General features: G+C 40.0%; 1 protein-coding gene across 5 annotated transcripts; it reads left to right on the top strand.

The window, feature by feature from the left end:
- Window positions 1–264: 264 nt before the first annotated feature.
- rhoa.L (ras homolog family member A L homeolog) lies at window positions 265–20,741 on the top strand. Of its 5 annotated transcripts, none has more exons than NM_001086260.2 (5): window positions 265–292; window positions 14,193–14,350; window positions 15,256–15,376; window positions 17,001–17,131; window positions 19,505–19,789. In NM_001086260.2, the coding sequence occupies exons 2-5, from the start codon at window positions 14,195–14,197 to the stop codon at window positions 19,676–19,678; spliced, it is 582 nt and encodes a 193-aa protein (NP_001079729.1). In that variant the 5' UTR covers window positions 265–292; window positions 14,193–14,194; the 3' UTR covers window positions 19,679–19,789. The 5 variants fall into 5 exon arrangements, with proteins under 5 accessions (NP_001079729.1, XP_018111936.1, XP_018111934.1 ...); XM_018256447.2 differs by lacking the exon at window positions 265–292 and adding an exon at window positions 302–333 and having other exon boundaries at window positions 19,505–20,741; XM_018256445.1 differs by lacking the exon at window positions 265–292 and adding an exon at window positions 319–779 and having other exon boundaries at window positions 19,505–20,741.
- The last annotated feature ends 1,694 nt before the right edge of the window (window positions 20,742–22,435 follow it).

Here is a 22,435-nt window from a genome sequence, read left to right as displayed (position 1 = left end):
TCTTTAATGACTACCAGCACTTCTCCACAAAACAATAATCACACGCCGATTATGCAATGAAATTGTGCGCGTTGATTCTACAAATAAATAATAACGTCAGTTAAACCCTACTTCCCGTACCTCGCTCTGTTGTAAAGTGAGAAAATAGCAACGGCTGCTTTTATACCCCTATTTTACCAGAGAGCTCGAGAGCCCCGCCCCTGTGACGATTCTATTGGACGCCAGGCAAAGACCGCCTCTCGCCTATCCCATTTCCTCCCCTTCAATGTCGGCGAACGTTTCTTGAGAAAAGGTAAAATATTTGGAAATGATATAATCACTTCGGGGTGAGATGTAAGTCGCTTTATTTCTCCTCCCCTAACCTTGTGAGCTGGTGGGAATTAACATTGTGATCGTATTCGTGTGTGCTCGAGCGCCAAGCCTTTGCTGCCCCACCCAAATTTGCCTGGTAGTGCGCATGTGCGCTGCCTCCTCTTTCTAAGTGTTATTCTCATGCCTGCGCTCTGGTGACGTCGCCATCCTTAGCAGTGTGTTGGGTGCTGGCTGCTTCTCTCCGCCTCGCCTACGTTGTGCACGCGCACGCATCCTTGCCGTGCCCGAGCTTGAGCCGGGCGGTTCTTACGCTGGAAGGAGCTGGAGTCAGTGTGAACTAATAACCACCGCCGCCCGTGGGAGGGACGGAAAACACGAGCTATATACCGTGTGTAAGCGAGCCGGTGAGTGTGCTCGGCTGAGGCAACGCAGGTCTCTACAAGAATCTTAAAGCGGCTCAGCGTGAGGTGAGACCCCGGGGTTCCAGGGCGGCTGGGCCTAGGCCTGTAAAGGCGGGGATAGTCCGACTCAGGAAGACTTCCCAACAGACTGGCTTTGTAACTGCGCCTAATAAGTCTTCGCTTTGCCGCCCTACGACTTCCCCATTGCCGGATCTAGAGTAGGACAGGGAGGCTATTTGCCACTTCTTAGCGGCCCAGAGGGGAGGGGGGACGTATTTAAAAGTACAAAGGACATATTGTGTTTTTAACTGCTCCTTGATTTTAATACTGCAATCAGCAGGCTCGCCCCACCTGCAGCCATTCTCTGTTGGTACAGTCTGCTCTTGCTACAATTATCTCTGTTTATTTCACCCCTAGAAGGGCCCTGTCCTTCCTGTATTGCCCGGGGCGCTTTCATTTCTAATTCCAGCAGCTCTAACAGGCACTGTTGGGAGTTGTACTTGCTTCTCCACTGCCCTTAGTTTAGTGAATAACCAGGGATTTCTCTGCTTCCTCTGGGAGTTGTAGTTTAGGAGCCACAGGTTGTAAATCTCAGGTCTGCAATTGAACATATTATCTGAGGCTGCATTTTAGGATTTAATGTGTGTGATGTCTATCTATCTATCTATCTATCTATCTATCTATCTATCTATCTATCTATCTATCTATAGAGAACGAGAGAGAGACATATTTATATAGATAGATCTAGATACAGAGAGAAAGAGGTGTGTGTATATATATATATATATATATTTATATTTGGTGGAAATGTATTAAAACTCAAGATGATAAAATCAGAGGCTCCTTGAGGTGGCAGTTGTATAGTGTAGAAGTAATGTGCGCAGGTTGGTAACTAATGGTACAGTGGAGAGATCTCTGCCATTTGCTGTAGGAATATGGGAAGGAACTGAGCCGCAGATTTTCTTATTGTGTCGTAAGTTGTTCTTTTCATGAGGGTGCCAGCATTTCACTGACATTCTTCTAAACACAAACTTCCTTGGCTCTTGAAGGTCTCCGTGAATTTACTGAGACATGTTGTTGGGCTGCAAAAGAGCCAGTTCTGGGCCTGCCAGCCATTTCTCACTGAAGTTAATATAAGAATGGCAGGAGATAAATTCAAGCCTTTTATAGCCAGTTCAAAATTGCCCCCCCTATCAGTGTACAGGTATAAGACCCGTTATCCGGAATCCCCTTATCCAGAAAGCCCCGAAATACAGGAAGACCATCTCCCATAGATTCCATCATAATAAACAAAATCCAAATATTAACAAACTTTCATTTTTCGCTAATAAACCAGTACCTTGTACTTTATTCAATCTAAGATATTATTAATCCTTATTGGAGGCAAAACCAGCCTTTTGGGTTTATGTAATGTTTACATTATATTCTAATAGACTTGAGATAGGACGATCCTAATTACGGATAGATCCATTATCCAGAAAACCCTAAGTCCTGAGCATTCTGGATACCATGTCCCATACCTGTAGTTTATTCAAAATTGGTTGCTTTGAGTTCTAACTAAAATAGCCACCTTTGTATAGGTGGGCATCTGTTGACTTGCGAGGGGCAGATATAGCCTGGTATAGCATGTTGTCATATTGTAAAGCCACAGGAAGAAAGTTAAGCTGGCCATAGATGTTGAGATTTTTAAAAGATTAGATCCTCATCGTGAGACCACGATTTTCTCGGAATGATCGTACGAATTGACCATCAACTAAAAGACCAATTTGCCAGGAAAACAAAGGGGAGCTGCCTGCTTGGCCCTGCAAACATAGATAGATTGCACTGGGACCGACAAAGATTTTTTGACCTGGCCGATCAATTTCCTGACAGATGTCGGCCGGAAAAATCGTAAGATGTACGATCATTCGAATCCCACTAACCGCACGATAATTTCGAAGGATTGGTCGGACTTCCCTAAAATCGGTCGTTCGGCAAGAAGAATCGTCACGTCTATGGGGAGTTCAAAAGGCAGATGTTTTCACCCCTTTAAGGTTGAAATGTGCTGTTTGCACTTGTTTTCAGACATGTATATGTGTTTTGATACACTTCTAAATATACTTTCTGGGGCTGAGTTGACAGTTTGATGTAAAGGCCATGACCCTGATGATTCACAAGGTACAATGCACTCATTATTTCTTAAATTGCCAACATTACCCAATCTGTGCTAAGCTTGTCACAAAAGTGCTAAGGAAGCCACTGCCACCATCTTTCAGGTTGGCTGATCGGAATTTGAATTCTAATTGATTAGAAAGTTTGACTCCCCCTGTGTAAAGCTGTATTCAGTGAAACAGACATAATGGACACCACAGCAGCCTTTAGCTTCATAAAGTTGCATAGAGAACAAAATAACACAATGTTTAATGTTTAGACATTCTATTTAGTTTTTAATGGAGATTCATATACCGGTATGTGTGGATTGTGTTAGAGGTTTAATCTGATGTATTTGTTTTCTCAAAATAGCTGCTCTCATGGGCAATGTTTTACTGGAACGTTACTGTATATACACGCCGCTGAAAATATTTTTATAGATCCAGATGGAGCCCTGTGAGCCAGATGTGTTTGTCCAGGACACTTTATGACGCCCTCAGCCTGCTGAAGGCTGCACTGACTACTTGTTTGGCCAGTAGTTTGCCCTTCAAATATGCCAACTAGTACAAAATATCTGCACTACATGGACAAAGTTGGGCTGCTCTGTTTGGCTAATGCCTGGATTCTCTGGCAGTTTGGCCTCCAATTGACTTAAAAACTGTGGGTGCACTTGGCAAGCATTTCAATGCAGAAAGCTTATGCTTTAATGGTTCCCATTGAAGTCGCTGGGAGCTTTGGGATATGGTCATTGCTACTTCACTACATGTGACACGATCTTTGAAGGTGAGTTTGAAACAGGTTAGAATACAGTACAAGTATGGCACTTGTTATCAAGAATGTTTGGCACCTGGGTTTTCAGATAACAGATCTTTCCATAATTTGGATTTTCATACCTTGTCTACTAGAAAAATCATGTAAACATGAAATAAACCCAATAGACTGGATTAGTCCAATAAGAATTAATTATATCTTAGTTTGGATCAAGTACAAGGTATTTTTTTATCATTACTGAGAAAAAGGATATATATATATATATTTATTTTTTTTTAGAAATTTGCATTATTTGGATAAAATGGAGTCCATGGGAGAAGGCCTTTCTCTAATTCGAACTTTCTGGATAATGGGTTTCCAGATAACTGATCCTGTATTCAAATCCCAATTTTTAACATCTGGGAGGCTGCAGTGTCACTTTGTCTATCGAAATAGACAAAGTGATCACAGAGAAATATGTGTAGACTGTGTGCCAGTGTCTAGTTCAAATAACTGAAAGGGGATTGTGGAGAATAATGGGATTATTTATTATGTTAAGAAAGTGTATTTACATCTGATTGTATGAGCAGCCCTGGCTATAGTTGCTGCCCTGATAAAGGTATGAAATATCCTTGGGGAAACTGCTTGCTCAGGTGATGGTGCTATGAGGCAACTCTACGGGGCACTTCTAGAAACTTTCACTTGGCAGGTTCCAGTTTGGGCAATGGGAGATGTGGTGTTTTGTCTGAACTGTCATCCAAAAATCAATAGGTGGGGGGGTCTACTGGCATAGACGGCCTTCTTTAGGGTAGGGTGCATTTGGCTATGTTTGACTTTCTATATAACAGGGATCCCCAACCTTTTGAACCCATAAGCAACATTCAGAAGTAAATAGAGTTGGGGACCAACACTAGCATGAAAAATGTTCTTGGGGTTCCAAATAAGTGCTGTGATTGGCTATTTGGTAGCGCCTATGTGGATTGTCAACCTATATTGAAGCTCTGTTTATCAGTACACCTGGTTTTAATACAACTAAAACTTGCCTCCAAGCCTGAAATTCAAAAATAAGCACCTGCTTTGAGGCCACTGGGAGCAACAATCACGGGGTTGGAGAGCAACATGTTGCTCATGAGCTACTGGACTGCTATATAGTCATATTTAAAAAGAAACTGTATAGATTAGTTTGTTGCACAACTTGCTCTTGAAATCATTTTGACACAGGCCATTAAGTACATGTGTAGAACTTGGGTGTGTAATAACTAGGATATTAAACAGGCATCATACCTACGAGCTGAGAGCCTGACACAAGGCTTTGCTCTTGGTGGTCTAAGGCCAGTTCTCATGCTCGGATGCACTCCTCCCGACTTAAGGTGGCCATAGATGCAAAGATCCGCTCGTTTGGCCACATCGCCAAACGAGCAGATCTTTCCCCGATATGCCATTAACAAACATGGCTATATTGGGGGTGATCTGATTGTTCGGCCGTATGGCCGAACGATCCGATTACGATGTGCCGTGGGCTCCGGCGGGATTGGTCGGGTCAAAATCAAACCTGACCGATCAGCCAAACTACCGATCTCCGCCGGACGAAAGATGTCGGCACACGCGATCCGAAAATCGTACGAATAGGATCTGTGTGTCTATGGCCACCTTTATGCTTACGCTATCTCTGTAAGCATGGGGACAAAAATGTGTGGATCCATGTTTCCAGCAACACCGTAGTTTGAGCATCAGGGATGCCTTCTAGTATCTGAAGAATGCATTATATAAATCCCCAGGCAAAGGATATGTTGTGAGCTGGATGCATTGACCTTACCTACACATCAGATGTACAAAATAACGGTGTAGTGTTGATTACATTTATAGTTGCATCTACTTTGATTATAGTTTTATATATTTATTATTTTAATAGCAATTATTAGATACAGTAAGATCAAGCATGTCAACATGGCAGGGTCCCTGTCGTAAGATCAATGCTTGATACTATCTCATATAACTGGCTGCAGCTGAGCAAACTGCTACTTCAAAATGTTGCTTGTGTGCCAAAATGTTGACACAAGCCCATAAACACTAGATGTCTGCTGGTTGACTTCAGGTCCTTGGCTGCTTGAAGACTACCTTGCGAGTAGCCACTAGGAGGCACAACTATTTGTCCAGACCAAGGTCTATAGCAGGGGTGTCCAAAAGGTAGATGGGGAGGGGGTGATCAGTAGATCTCAAGACACTGTCAACAAACAGCTTGAATAAATTACCCTTCTGATGAATTTCTTTTCATTCAGATATTTATTCTATTATGGTTACATAAGAAATAGTAAATATAGTAATATAAAAATATACTGTTAATAAGTCATGCTTTGGGCTTGTTCTACAATAGTGCTCTCCAACTTTTCCCTCTAATGGGCTCATGTTTGAGGGATTAAATTATGTCCTACAAAGAAGTTGTGGGCTATAAAATCTTTTTTTAGGAACAGCGTTTGGTCTGTGTGAGCTCCATTTGTACTTCCCTGCTCCAGAAAAATAATTTAAGAGCTCTCTCTACATCAAGCTGCCCTCTTCTCTTGAACCAGCCCCCATACACCAGTCTTCCTCGTATGATAATGTCACATATAAGAAGCTGTGCATTGCCAAGACATGGTCCCCGGTTCATCAGATGTAATAACATAGTTGCACTTCTCATCTGCTCATCCTGACAAGTTAAGATTTCAGTGCAAACTCAAGAGTTCATAGAGTGAGGAAGCTAATTGCAAAATGCTTTCTTCCTGGTTCCCTCAGCCCATAAATCACTATAGGTAGTTATTCATGACAATGGGTGGGCCTTAAGGGTAAGGTCACACCTGGAGATTCAGGGAGATTTAGTCGCCTGGCGACTAATCGCCTTTTCCCTGAACAACTTCACCCTGTGTTCCGCCTGCCAGAATGAGAAATAGCCTGCGGTATGGTACTTGCGCCGCTTCGTTTTCCGAAATCGCCCCAAGTTTCCTCGTGGGGGTGACTTCAGAAAAGGAATCGCTGCGAGTGCCATGCCGCAGGCAATTTCTCATTCTAGCAGGAGGAAGCCTTTCGGGGAGATTAGTTGCCCGAAAGAAGAGGCAATTAGTCGTCGGGCGACTAAATCTCCCCGAATCTCCAGGTGTGCCCTTACCCTAAGGCTGAGAATAGAGTGTGGGTGGCCCAGCACAGCCTAACTTCATGTAGTCTTGTGACATGTGACCTGTGTGTGCCATTAAGCTGGTTGTCATACTGCAGTGATTCCTTGTACTTTTCTTATGATCTTCTCCATGGGGAAAGTCACTAAGACCAAATGCCACCAGAAAAATCATCTTAAGTGACTGGGGATAATTTAAAGGGCGAATGTAATTCATAGATCTCTTTTAATAAACATGTGACCTGTGTAATTTTAAATGAAAAATATAGCACTGGCTGGCTTCAAGGTCTGTAGATTATATAATTAATAAATTACCCCCTCTGGTAAAATATAAGGATATTAGAAGTTACAGGGGAGTTCTATGACCATATACATACAGGTCATGGGACTTTGAGGTGACTTCGACTATCCTCATATTTTGCAACAAAGATTACTTTATTATAATAAAGTGAGTTTCAGTGAGTCATGACAGAAATGACATCACTAAGCTCCAATTATAACCGATGACATCACTACGCACTGTTTATATAGTGAATAAAGTACCCCCTCTTGTAAAATATAAGGATATTATGAGTTACCGAGGAGTTTCATGACCATATTAAAAACACGAGGCCGAAGGCCGAGTGTTTTTATACAGGTCATGGAACTCTGAGGTAACTTATAATATCCTCATATTTTACAACTGGGGGTACTTTATTAATTATAATACACATATTTTAGTGAGTCATGTGACAGAAATTACATCACTACTCACCGTTTATAACTGATGACATCACTACTCACCGTTTATAAGGATATAATTTACAGGATATTCATGGCTTTTGTGTATTATAAGGATATACTGTACAGGATATTTATGGCTTTTGTGTATTATAACTTTATAATTAGGTGCTGTTGAGTCATTACCTTATTATAATTTAACTAGTATTTGCTATTGCATTATACACTCCTAAAAATAGACGGTACCCACTTTTGTGTACCTCAGCTGCCAGTGGCTTGGAAGACCAGTTTATATTTGCCCTGCACATACAAGTCTCGTGTGCTAGTGTGGTTTTTTGCTCCAGTTTATAGTTCTCTGTGCTGTTTAAGCTGTGATTGGCTAATGGTTTAAATAGCCACTCCTGTGCTTTGGGGGGGACAAACGTGTTAGGACCTGTTCTTTTGCAACAGATAACAGACATAAAGGTAAATGTAATGGCTATTGAAAGCCATATCTGACCCTTTGCACTGCTGGTTCTGACTTCTGATACCAGACTGCTAAATTGTTTTCAGAATCGGCAATGACCTCTTCGCTGTGGGTCTTAATTACGTTTGCTTCTGTCATGAGCTGGAATAAGCATTCAAGTCCAGAGCCATATGTTGTCACTCCTCCTTTTAGTTTTATCAGTGGTTTGTGCAAGGGGAAGTGAACACACTGAGATGCAGGAAATCACCCTGTGAAATGGCTTCCAGAACCAGCTGCCTGACTTCTGTTGTACAACAATAATGAGCTGTTGGGCAGGGCACTTCCTGTGACTTCATATCCTGTGCTGTCCTCTCGCTCTCTCCAGCCTTTCCCTGCCCAGCTTCAACTGCACTCTGCTCTTTCTTTGCATAAACATTTCAGTAATGATGTGATTGAACTCAAGCAACACACTTAGTTGTACACATTGTAGTACAGGTGTGGGACCTGTTATCCAGAATGCTCGGATCTTTCTGTAATTTGGATATTCATACCTTAAGTCTACTAGAAAATCATGTAAACTAAAGAAATCCAATAGGTTGGTTTTGCTTCCAATAAGGATTAATTATATCTTAGTTTGGATCATATAAACTGTGCTTTATTATTACAAAGAAAAAGGAAATCATTAAAAAAAAAAAAAAAAGGATAAAATGCAGTCTATGTGAGACAGCCTTTATGCAATTCGGAGCTTTCTGATAACGGGTTTTCAGATAACCGATCCCATACCTCTACAAGGAAATAATTAATGTTATGAAGCCGAAGGAAAAAACGGGAGAATCAAGATAAAAGTAACATTTAAAAAAAAAAATGAACATAAAGTAACTTAAATAATAGGGATGCACTGAATCCAGGATTCTGTTTGGGACTCTGATTCAGCCGAATCCTAAAAATCATGCAACTTTTGTTACACCAACAAAAAGTAAGCGGTTCTCTTCCTGCCCTAATTTGCATATGGAAATTAGGGTTCTGATTGGGCTGAATATTTCATGAAGAATTTGGCCAAATCTCAAAATAGTGGCTTTTGTGCACCCCCTATTAAATAATATCTAATGCCGGTAGAATATATTTTCACTGCCATGTTGGAGAATAATGTTTAAATCTTTTACAGGTATCAAATCCGTTATCCGGAAACACATTATTCAGAAAGCTCCGAATTATGTTAAGTCTCGCAGACTACATTTAAAAAATCTGGTTTAAACTATTTCCTTTTTCTCTGTAATGGTAAAACCGTAACTTGAACGGTTCGCTTATGCAGCAGCTCTCCAGTTTGCAATTTCAGCAATCTGGTTGCTAGGATCCAAATTACCCTAGCAACCATTCATTGATTTGAATGAGAGGGAGCGGGCCTGAATAGAAAAACGATTAACAAGTAGCAATAACCATAAATATGTAGCCTTACAGAGCATCCATTTTTTTTTAGATGAGTTCAATGAACCCCATTTGAAAGCCGGAAAGAGTCATAAGAAAAAGACAAATAGTTAAAAGGATATGAAAAATAAATAATGAACAGCAGTTGTAAAGTTGCTTAGAATTGGCTGTTCATTAACATACTGAAAGTTCACTAAAAGGGATTGTAATTTTTATGATGTCGTTTTTATTTCTAAATTACACTAACAATAATTCACTCTACAATATAAAATTTCATTCCTGAACCATGAAGTGTATTTTTTTGTTGTAATGTTGGTGTGTAGGCACCATCTCTGGTAATTTTGCCTGGTCATGTGCTTTCAGAAGAAACCAGCAGTAGGCTGATGTTTCTCCTACTCAATGTAACTGAATGTGTTGCAGTGGGACCTAGATTTTACTGTAGAGTGCTTTTCTTATATCTACCAGGGAGCTGTTATCTTGTGTTAGGGAGCTTCTATCTATTCTACTTTCTGTTCTGTGATATCGCGCCGTTACACTCGCATCGCGGTTACGCACACTTCCTTGAAGAGACATCATACCTGCCCCTTTCATTACATACAAATAAGTAATAACTGCCATGGACACACAGGCACACACTGTTTAAAAGAATTGGTTTGGATTGAGAAAAAAGCAAATGTTTTTGCCTCCTTGCCCCTCCTCCCTTTGTCAAGTTCACTTTTCCTCCTCACTAGGAGATATTTACACAAAGCTCTTGCATGTGTCCAGGAAATGTGTGGGGTGTGGTTGCACTTTCATCATTGCCCCACACTGCTAGCACAGGGCTACTGGAACTCACAAGCTGCCCAAACATTATACACCTTCAGGCTGCTCAATCGTTTGCTCCTTTGATCTAGGACCACATCAACGCACTAGTTCAGACCTCAATCCCACTGGAAAATCCAACCTGTACGTCCGATACCTGGCTGATTTATTGGTTGCTTGAGCCTATCAAGGTTCCCTGTATATGGCATCTTAAATATGAGAGAGCCCAGCGATGATCATAGGCATGCAAATGTATATTACTATGGCTTTAAAGTGACACTGACACTTAAAAAAAAAAAAAATACTCTTCAAAATGTTAATGTACGTAAAAAGGTCATGTTGATCATTTTTCGGCTCATAGGGCTTTCTTTTTTTAAGCAAGTGTTACTTTGACATTCCTAAACCTAACTGTCCCTTCTCAACCTCCCCATTTCTAATGATAACAGGCTACTGCTGCACAATACAGCAGGGGGCCCGCTTTATTCAACATGTTTCCTCCCAATGCTTCTTTTTTTAAAGCAGCTTTTGTGATAGCTGACCGTTCTCTTTAAGAATGTCTGTACCCAGTCAAATGTCATTCAGTATTATACCTGCAGGGGTCAGCAGTGGAAAAGCTTAAGCACCAACTGTAGCTTCCACTGGATCTTCTGCCGCCACTGCCATATGATGGAGCCTCTCCATTCCCAAGCTGTTTTGAGTGGAGAAATGGCATTTTCCTTCAATCCTGTTTGTTTCACGTTTTGCCTACACATTCATTTGGTACCTACCCGTACATGGAATGAGCCACTGCACTGTCCTTTAAATCTCCTGAACAAGCTGATGTGCATTACTTGCTGCTTCCCTGGCATATGCATATAGTGTTGTGGTTAGACACTGGCACATTTATATAGAGAACAAGCTGCCATGTATTAGTTGTTGCTTCCCTGGCATATGCATATAGTGTTGTGGTTAGACACTGGCACATTTATATAGTGTCCGGCTTAGACACTGGGTCACCGCGTCCCTGCCTGCCACACTCACAGCATCCCAGGATTCAATAAGAAAATAGTCTGTTTTAGGTAAAGACATTTTTTTAAAATGCTGTTAAATGTGTACTTCTATTCAATGTAGAACTGGTTCTGTATGAAAGCTGAATTTGAATGATTGGGTTCTCTAGCTAGCCCTAGGCACTAGCCAAGTGACGGTCTATAAACTCAGCAGCTAGGTCTTATTGGCTTACACCTTCCAGCCCTACATTCAGCCCCAACACCACTGCTTTAATCCCATCCAATGGGGGCTAGCACCTTAATAACTGCTGCTTTTAAAGGGATACTGTCATGACACATCAGTTAATAGTGCTGCTCCAGCAGACTTCTGCACTGAAATCCGTTTTTTTTTTTTTCTATTTAATTTTGGGGCTAGGCATATTGTCAGTTTCCCAGCTGCCCCCAGTCATGTGACTTGTTCTGTGATAAACTTCATTCACTCTTTACAACTGCACTGCATGTTGGAGTGAAATCACCCCCCTTCCCCCAGCAGCCTAAAGGTCCCCATAGACGCAAAGATTTTTGTTGCCGAACGACCGATTTAAGTGAAGTCCGACCAATCCTTCAAAATTATCGTGCGGTTAGCCGGATTCGAACAATCGTACATCTTATGATTTTTCAGAAAAATTGTCAGAAAATTGATCAGCAAGGTTAAATCTTTATCGGTCCCAGTGCATTCTAACTATGTTTGCAGGGCCAAGCAGGCAGCTACCATTTGTTTTCCTGGCAATATCGCCTGAAATGGTCTTTTTAGTTGATGGACAATTCGTACGATTGTTTCGAGATAACCGTGGTCTCACGATAAGCATCTGATCTTCTAAAAATCTTTACATCTATGGCCAGTTTAACAGAACAATGGGAAAGTAACCAGATAGCAGCTTCCTAACGCAAGATAACAACTGTCTGGTAGATCTAAGATCAGCACTAGTAAAATCCGGGTCTCACTGCAACACATTCAGTTACATTGAGTAGGAGAAACAACAGCCTGTCAGAAAGCAGTTCCATCCTAAAGTGCTGACTCTTTCTGAAAGCACATGACCAGACAAAATGACCTGAAATCGCTGCCTACACACCAATATTACAACTAAAAAAAAATACACTTGCTGGTTGAGGAATACAATTTTATATTATATTGTAGAGTGAATTATTTGCAGTGTAAACAGTGTAATTTAGAAATAAAAACATCATAAAAATCAGGACAGAAGCTGTCATTAGGGATAGCTGTGTTATTACTGGATTGAGTTTTGGAGTTTTTCTGAACTCCCCTCAATTGTCACATTGTTGCTATTAATATACATACATCCCATCTGTCCAATTTGTCTGGTGCAGTCCCACAGCTTGGTTGTTTTGATCACCTTTATGGTATAGACCAGGGGTCCCCAACCTTTTTTCACCCGTGAGCAACATTCAGATGTAAAAAGAGTTGGGGAGCAACACAAGCATGAAAAATGTTCCTAGGTGGTGCCATATAAGGGCTGTGATTGACTATTGGTAGCCCCTATGTGGACTGGCAACCTACAGAAGCCTCTGTTTGGCAGTACACCTGGTTTTTATGCAACTAAAACTTGCCTCCAAGCCTGGAATTCAAAAATAATCACCTGCTTTGAGGCCACTGGGAGCAACATCCAAGGGGTTGGGGAGCAACATGTTGCTCACGAGCTACTGGTTGGGGAACACTGGTATAGACTTTAGGGTCGCTTTCAAATCACTGCTCTGGTAGTTTGGTGACACCTAGTGGTGGAGCAGTGAAGTTCCATCAGCCATTATCCAGCAAATGTTAGGAGGACTATAGATCAGCTCTAGAATTGCGCCATGTTATTCTTATTGGTAGCCTCTGCTGTTTCATGGTTTTCATTTTTGTACATTGGATCAGATGCTCTTTCCTTGTCTGTGTGACTGCACACCTGCTGTTTGTTTCAGTGACAGCCTACATTCCATTTAGGTGAAGCCATAGCAATGATAAATCTAAAAATAGTTCCTCTCTAAATTAATGTAAGGGCATAATAGTGAATAGCCTTTCACTTGTCGTGTGTGTGTGTGTGTGTGTGTGTATACACACTATGCCTAGGTCTGAACTTGATTTTGTTTTGGCTCTCACTTGCTATGAGCTTAGCTTATAGATAAAAACTGCTGCATTAAATGTCAGACTGACTTCATTTTCCCATGCCTACAACCTTTATTTGAGAAAAGGGTGATCCCCCAGAAATAACTCCTATATTACACCATTTATGTATGTGTGTGTGATAAAAACACATGATCTCATGTGAGAATTTGGAAATGGTGACTCAATATTTTTAGTGATATGCATCAGGTTAATGTTTCCATACTCTGAGACAAATAATACTTCTCTAGTTGTTGTTTTGGAAGTGTTGTCACTGTTACCATGGCTGGTGAGGTTTTTCCCATCGGGTGTAGGTATGAGACGTCACTTTACTGCATCGCGTGGATTCTTGTTTGACGTGTGAGCTACACAGTGACATGCATTGTTGTTGGGTTGGAAAAGAACCGTTGCATTCATTAGGTTCAACCTTTATTTAACATGATTTTTTTTTTCTATGAAATATGGGGTCTTTTTTAGGGTGTTCATCATCCAAAAATATGGTTTATTTTAATCCGTTCTGAGGCACAAACAAAGTGATTTTGCAGTTGTTTAAATATACAATCTTAAATGCACCATCCTTTCTCTAATAAATGTGTTATGGCTGCAGGTTGGACATCCCAGGTCATAGAGGAGGGGCAGACAATATTTGATTGACAGCTGAGATTTTTAAATGAACTCACAACAGCTATGAATGCTTTAATGAAAAATAGAAATTGGATTTCATGTTTAATTTGAAAAGGACTTTTATTATACAGATTTTTGTGTCTGGGTGACAGGTCCACTTTAAGCCTCACTTATCATATGGAGAAGTCCATAATACAGAAGAATTGTATTTATTCCACACTCTCTGCGCTGTTGAATACAGTCCTTTATACCGCAGTTCTTGTGAATATTTATCACTCAATGTGTTTAATCTTGATGATCTTTTGTTTTTCAGAAATGGCAGCCATTCGTAAGAAGCTCGTAATTGTTGGAGATGGTGCATGCGGGAAAACCTGCCTTCTGATTGTGTTCAGTAAAGACCAGTTTCCAGAAGTGTATGTCCCAACAGTTTTTGAGAACTATGTGGCAGACATAGAAGTGGATGGCAAGCAGGTATGTATCCTGAGAAGGAGGAGTGCTGCTGGGATTATATTATAGCACACACAAGTCATTCATCCCATGGCAAATATATAGTGAATAAAGTACCCCCTCTTGTAAAATATAAGGATATTATAAATTACCGAGGAGTTTCATGACCATATAAAAACACGAGGCCGAAGGCCGAGTGTTTTTATACAGGTCATGGAACTCCGAGGTAACTTCTAATATCCTCATATTTTACAACTGGGGGTACTTTATTTATTATAATACACAAATTTTAGTGAGTCATGTGACAGAAATTACATCACTACTCACCGTTTATAACTGATGACATCACTACTCACCATTTATAAGGATATAATTTACAAGATATTCATGGCTTTTGTGTATTATATGCATTTAAACTACGCTGCAATGTTCCTTGCCACAAAATTACATTTCACGTCAAAGGGGAAGTATGCCCTCTATCATTTATATAATGAATATGGTTTGTGCTGATCATACTTTTTTCTTGCCTCTTGTTTTAATAGAAATTCTCTGTGGGTTTTGCCCCTTTTTGCTAAAAAGGGCAGAAGCTGAAAGTAAAGTCCCATTATATTTTGGATTTTCCCAAACTTTTATTAGATTCTGAGATAAAGAGCAGTTCGTTGTACAGAGGCCTCCTAGTAGACGGCTGATTTGTATTAATTGCGCTAATTTGAACCACAATGTGACTGACTTTCCCTTTGCAATGCAAGAAATAACACACGCATGTTTCCTAATTAAAACAGTAAGCAATAAGTATGGTGAACGCACGCCATTTTTATTACCTTTATGCCCATTGCCTTATGCTATACATGTTAAATACTTCCATTAGCCTTGTGTTTTGCAACATCAGACTGATTTAATTTTTAACTGCTGCCTTTTCCCTCCATTAGGTTGAGTTGGCCCTATGGGATACAGCTGGTCAAGAAGATTATGACAGACTGCGACCTCTGTCCTATCCAGACACTGATGTTATATTAATGTGCTTTTCCATTGATAGCCCCGACAGTTTAGGTAAGAGCTTTTTACTTTTTTTTTTTTTTCTATAGGATTTTTTGATGTGGGTGATTGTTTTGTGCAATTGTAGTGTCTATTATGCTCATTTAATTAGGGATGCACCAAATCCACTATTTTGGATTCGGCTGAATCCTTTGAGAAAGATTCGGCCGAATATCGATCCGAATTCTAATTTGCATATGCAAATTAGGGGTGGGAAGGGGGAAACATTTTTTACTTCCTTTTTTTTGGCAAAAAGTCATGTGGTTTCCCTCCCTGCCCTTAATTTGCATATACAAATTCGGGTTCGGCCGGGCAGAAGGATTTGGCTGAATCCGAATCCTGCTGAAAAAGGCCGAATCCTGGATTAGGTGCATCTCTACATTTAATGTTTATGGCTGTAGCAGCAAGGACTGCTAGCTATATTTAGGCCAATGTTTATTCAATGCAGATTGTTAGTTCACTCAGTGTTTCTGTTATATCATAAGTCTAATCTGCATTGAATCTCTGGTGGCAGAGCACTGTGTTCTTTGAGAGCTTTGAGTAGGTTTTCCTGTATAGGTAAAAGTGGAGTTGAATTGACCTTATTTTCCTTTTCACGTGAACACGATTACAATTACTAAGCTAAGGACAACTAGAACAGCAGGAGGAAAAGAGGGAGAACGTAGAACATAAGAAATGTTCTTAGGGTGCCAAATAAGTGCTGTGATTGGTTATTTGGTAGCCCCTATGTGGATTTGTTAACCTACATTGAGGCTCTGTTTGGCAGTGCACTTGGTTTTTATACAACCAAAACTTGCCTCCAAGCCTGGAATTCAAAAATAAGCTCCTGCTTTGAGGCCACTAGGGGCAACATCCATGGGATTGGAGAGCAACATGTTGCTCACGAGCTATTGGTTGGGGATCACTGATGTAGAGCGTGATATTCTGAGACAATTTGCAATTGGTTTTCATTTTTTATTATTTAAGGTTTTTGAGTTATTTGGCTTTTTATTCAGCAGCTCTTCAATTTATATTTTAAGCAATCTGGTAGCTAGGGTCTAAATTACCCTGGCAACCATGCATTGATTTGAATAAGAGACTGAAATCTGAATAGGAGAGGGGCTGAATGAAGATGAATAATAAAAATTAGCAATAACAATACATTTTTAGCCTTACAGAGCCGTTGCTTTTTAGAAGGGCCAGCGACGCCCATTTGAAAATTGTAAAGAGTCAGAGGAAAAAGGCAAATATCTAAAAAGCTAAAAAAATAATGAAAACCAATTTAAAAGTTGATTAGAACTGGCCATTCTATAAAATACTAAATGATACCTTAAAGGGGAACCACCGTAAGCTAACATTTAGCTTAAGTTTCTGCACCCTAATTCTAGAGCATTAAGAAGAGAATAAAACTCTGCAATTTCTTGTTCTGGAGTATTTGGGGATATTATGGCAGTCAGGGAACCCCCAAAGACTGCACATATATATTTATTGTAAGTGGACATAAGCAGTATTGCACTGACAAGTGCCCCCTCCTTTTTTTTTTTTTAATTTGTGTACCGTGAATTCAGTGGCATTGGGTGCGGTTTCTCCCAGACAAATGTGTTATTAAATCTGTTAATTGTATATGTTATGTATGTTCCTTCTCCCTTGTATCCTGTAGAAAACATACCTGAGAAATGGACCCCGGAGGTGAAACATTTCTGCCCCAATGTGCCCATTATTTTAGTTGGAAACAAGAAGGATCTGCGTAATGATGAACACACTCGTAGGGAGCTCACCAAAATGAAACAGGTAGTGTATACAATTGTGTTTAAGTTGCAAATCTACTATGATACTAATCCTGGTATTTGCAAACTAAGTTGACTGTTAATACATTGAATTTGTGTACATTTCCCCATATAACTGTTGCCAGAATAACCTTCTTTGTAATAGGGATTAGTTAAAACTCGCTATTATGAATTACTACTTATCAAGCAAAATTGTATCCATGCCTCTGGTTAAGCACTGTCATGACTAAAGCTGGCCATAGATGCAAAGATCCGATCGTACGAACCATCGTACAATCGGACTTTCCCATCTCCCGACCCGCCACTAATCATTCAGATCAAAGTCTTACCAGTCAGATTAGTTAAAGAACAGATCAGCAATGTTCTGCCCCTGACAGCAATCGTACGATATCTATGTCCAACCAAAGCTGGTGACAGTCTCCCACTGAAAATCGTACGATCGGCAATACACACAGAGATATTATCGGCAGCCGACAGAAATTTTCTAACCTGTCCAAACGACCGATCTCCGCCGGACGAAAAATGTCGGGATTCTCCACACACGGTTCGAAAATCGTACGAATCCTCGATTCGAACGATCAGATCTCTCCGTCTATGGCCAGCTTAAGGCAGGCCAGGGAGCACTGTTCATGTCTACTTAACAGTTTGGCATGACATTAATCTGGTTATCTCTAAAATTAATATTATGCAGATGAGCTACGAAGGAACAGGACATGTTCAGTACCACTTGAAGTTGCCCTGCTCTTTTTGGCTAAATAGATGACCTGTGCATGAAGGTGTAGTGGACGGACAGCTGCAACTTCCCCTTTAAACGTGATCACTGATGTTTCCACCACTAGGTGCTGTGTGCAGTGGAATCGCCTGCATTTAAAGGAAAACGATACGCCCAAGATGAATACTTAAGCAACATATAGTTTATATTGTATTAAGTGCCATATTAAAGAATCTTGCCAAACTGGAATAAATATTTTAGTAAATTGTACCCTTTTACATCTCTTGCCTTGAACCACCATTTCGTGATGGTCTGTGTGCTGCCTCAGAGATCACCTGACCAGAAATACTTCAACTCTAACTGTAACAGGAAGAAGTGTGGAAGCAAAAGACAGAACTCTGTCTGTTAATTGGCTCATGTGACCTAACATATATAGTTTGTTTGTGCACTGTGAATCCTACAATCCCAGTGGGTGGCCCTTATTTTTTAAATATTCTATTTATGAATACTCAATGGCACATACTACTAAAAAAGTAAATTATTAAAAATAGTTTATTTACAAACGAGCTGTTTTATGCAATATATTTTATAGAGACCTACATTGTTCAGGGGATATAGTTTTCCTTTTAAAGGAATTGTTCAGTGTAAAAATAAAAACTGGGTAAATAGATCAGCTGTGCAAAATAAATCAAGTTTCTAATATAGTTAGTTAGGCAAAAATGTAATGTATAAAGGCTTGAGTGACTGGACTTCTAACATAATAGCCAGAACACTACTTCCTGCTTTTCAGCTTTCTTGGTTTCCACTAATTGGTTACCATTCAGCAACCAATCAGAGACTTGAGGGTGGGGTCACATGGGTCATATCTGTTGCTTTTGAATCTGAGCTGAATGCTGAGGATCACTTGCAAACTCACTGAACAGAAATGTACCATGTGGCCCCCCTTCAAGTCTCTGACTAACTCAAGAGTTAGAGAGCTGAAAATAGGAAGTTCTGTATGTTATACATCCAGTTACTCCAGCCTTTATACATTATATTTTTGGCTAACTATATTAGAAACATTTTTTATTTTGCATAGCCTATCTATTTACCCAGTTTTTATTTATACATTGAACTGTTCCTTTAAGAAGAGAAATATGTAAAGTATGAATTTACCATTAACCTGCCACAAAGAGTATTGTGTGATCACAAGTAATTGACTCTTCATTGCTTCCTAATATTTATTCAAATTTTGGGAAATATCAGTTACCTGAAAGTTTCTTACAGTAGATTCTTGTCGCTTATTGTTGTGTAGAAATCCAGAATTTGGCTGACTCTTCAGTATTACATGCCAGTTCCCTTAGTATTAGAATCGTATGTTTATACATTGAAATTTCTTGGGCCTACAATTGTGTTAACACAAAACGCATAAGGCTATGGATACAATAAATTACTTTTAACCTTGAAAACCTTTGCCTGTTGGAAGTTTTTTGAGTGCCTGCTTTAAAGAAATTTCAGTTGTCCGCTCCCTATGCTGAGGGCTCAGGGTGGTGTACCTGGGCCACTTCCCAATTATTATTTTACTAACTTGCAGACCCCTATCTCATGTATTCTATATGTTTATAAATTAACAACCTGCCACACAGCTTGATGTTCACCTACGTAACCCTCCGATTGCTCTTGTAGGAGCCTGTGAAGCCCGAAGAAGGTCGTGACATGGCAAACCGTATCTCCGCCTACGGCTACATGGAATGCTCTGCAAAAACGAAAGATGGCGTGAGGGAAGTGTTTGAGCTGGCTACACGGGCAGCCCTGCAAGCTAGGCGTGGCAAGAAGAAAACCACGTGCCTTCTCATCTAACAGAGAAACATGCCGTATTGCACACACACAACCTATTCCCATACTCCTCTGGGGCACTGGGAGTGCAGCAAGGGTGAAGCCCACGGCAAAACGTACAGTCACAGAAAAAAATCCTGGAAGGGATGTTTATTAATCTTTAGAGTGTTCTTACTGGCCTTTTTGTCTTTTTCATTTATTCTGTTATGAGATTTTATAAAAAAAAAAAAAGTCATCTTGCTACCAGTATTTAAAAGTCAACGTTTTTTCTTTGATATATAAATATATAATATGTAACTTCACTGTTAGCAGATTTGTCCATGCACCAGACTAACTCTGACATTCCACTGTAATACCAGTCTGCACCAGGGAATTCTGATACGAGACTGGCCTCCTTTATTTCTCCTAAGCTTCATAGTGTCCCCCTCTTATTAATATTTGCTCCTGCCTTTAAATATGTAGTATTACATGTTGCACTTTTGTCTTCGCCATCTCCGTGCTCATTGGACAGGACAGCAATTTTGGTTCATCTTTCAGTTAAGAGCAACATGGCAGGAGTAGTGTTTACGTCGCAGGGCTCCTTTTAGTTTTTTCCTTCCCTGTGTACAGAGTTAAAAGCTGCTCGACTAAAACCGTATAATGTTTCAAGAAGTCATTTATCCCATTGAGCCTCCTGCTTCTTAATTTGATGAAGTGTTCATGCAGACGGGCTCCGTATGAAATGAGACAGCCGTTTTTATACTCTAAGTCTCTAAATATGGTGGCAGTAGTCGGCAGGGGCTAAAAAAAAAAAAGAAAAAAAACTTACCAATGGAGTAGTTTGGCAGTCAAGCACTACAGAAGTTGTTGCCTTTGAATCGCTGTCCTGGTGTGGTGTCACGTGACCTACGTGGGACGGTGATTATTCGACTGTAACAATACTGCTGCAGTGTTTAGAGGGTAAAACTTACTGTTGCTGGAATGGTCTGCAACAGATTGCTTTGCAATGCATTTAAACCCTTTTGTAGCAAAAGGGGTTAATTATCTTTGGGTACACTGACTTGTTTTAATTTTTTGTGGCATTGGTTAATAAAAATTTCTAGAACCATCTTGTCACACTGACTTTGTGTAGAGAAACTGCGGTGGGAGGGTTAATGCTGTGCCTACAGGCAGGAGAGGAGCATTTGTTACCACCCTGAGAAACGGGTCCAGTACAGTTGTACCAAATCTAAATGGTTCTGTTAAAGGGATCCTGTCATCGGAAAACATGGTTTTTTTTCAAAACCCATCAGTTAATAGTGCTACTCCAGCAGAATTCTGCACTGAAATCCATTTCTCAAAAGAGCAGATTTATTTCATATTCAATTTTGAAATCTGACATGGGGCTAGACATTCTTTTGTTTGGCTGCTGGGGGGGGGAAGGGCTGATATTACTCCCAACTTGCAGTACAGCAGTAAAGAGTGATTGAAGTGTATCAGAGCACAAGTCACATGACTTGGGGCAGCTGGGAAATTGACAATATGTCTAGCCCCATGTCATATTTCAAAATTGAATATAAAAAAAATCTGTTAGCTCTTTTGAGAAATGGATTTCAGTGCAGAATTCTGCTGGAGCTGCACTATTAACTGGTTAATTTTGAAAATATTTATTTTTCCCATGACCGTATCCCTTTAAGCTGGCCACAGACGCAAAAATCCGATCGTACAAATTACTGTATGATCGGACTTTGCCATTTTATAGCCAGCACAGTATGAAATGTCACATTATATTCACAAGTTACTATCATGAGAATGAAAATTTAATAAGCTTCTTCATACTAAAATAAGAAACTTTCTAAATATAATCAATTGCAAATTCTGTGCTGTTTCTAAATTAATCACGTTTGTCACTATCTTCCCTAAGAGCATCTGTTTCTCCTCATTCTGTCTTTATGCTGGAGTTGGGTGTCAGATTTTTCACATTTGACAGTTAGATCCAATATATCTTTTGCGGGGGAGCGCTCCTGTCCTAGAAGATGTATTGGAGCTCGCTCAAATAACTGATTCCAACACTAACAAAATAACCAACTTCGCACAAATACTGCATGTAGAGAGACAGGATTTCTGGTGTTTTTACAGGACAAGGAAAGGCAAAACATAAAATCCCATTTTTAATTTCTTTAATGAAAGAGACCTTGCTCAGAAGTTTTTCTTTTTTTATTAGCAAGTATGTGTAATCCTACTCCCTCCTACATGTAATCCCACTCACTCATATGCATAATCCTGATCACTCATATGCATAATCCAATTCATACTTGTAATCCCACCCATGTACATGTAATCCCACTCATACTTGTATGCATAATCTCACTCATATGCATAATCCCACTCGCTTGTATGAATAATCCCACTCACTCATATGCATAATCCCACTCACTCATACATGAATTAGTGGGATTATGCATGTGAGTGGGATTACATGCATGCGTGATATTATGCATATGATTGAGCAGGATTATGACGGATTATACATGAGCGGGATTATGCACGAGTGAAGGGGATTATGCATCAGTGAGTGGGATCATACATCCTTACTGTTAACCTGTTAACAACCAGAGTGGCAGTTATCTAAAGATTTAAAAGAGGCCGTTCACTGATTACATTTTTATGGTGGTTTACATGTCCTTTAAACAATACAAAAACTATAAAATCCACATTAGATTACGTGACAACACAGGACCCAGTGCATTCTGTATATTCTGATTATTAATCAGTCTTGCTGTATTGGCTTCTGGCAGATATTATTTGACTGGTGCTCTTTTG

The sequence above is a fragment of the Xenopus laevis genome, chromosome 4L (genome assembly GCF_017654675.1).
Source record: "Xenopus laevis strain J_2021 chromosome 4L, Xenopus_laevis_v10.1, whole genome shotgun sequence".
Taxonomy (NCBI): Eukaryota; Metazoa; Chordata; class Amphibia; order Anura; family Pipidae; genus Xenopus; species Xenopus laevis.
Note: the sequence above shows the minus strand (reverse complement) of the source record. Positions and strands in the feature narration are given on the sequence as shown.

What these genes read in the sequence shown, in the direction of transcription:
- rhoa.L (XM_018256447.2), top strand. Translation starts at nt 14,195, where the DNA reads ATGGCAGCCATTCGTAAGAAGCTCGTAATTGTTGGAGATGGTGCATGC. An exon ending in TGATAGCCCCGACAGTTTAG is followed by an intron (nt 15,377 to 17,000) that starts GTAAGAGCTTTT and finishes TGTATCCTGTAG; the next exon opens with AAAACATACCTGAGAAATGG. An exon ending in AGCTCACCAAAATGAAACAG is followed by an intron (nt 17,132 to 19,504) that starts GTAGTGTATACA and finishes TTGCTCTTGTAG; the next exon opens with GAGCCTGTGAAGCCCGAAGA.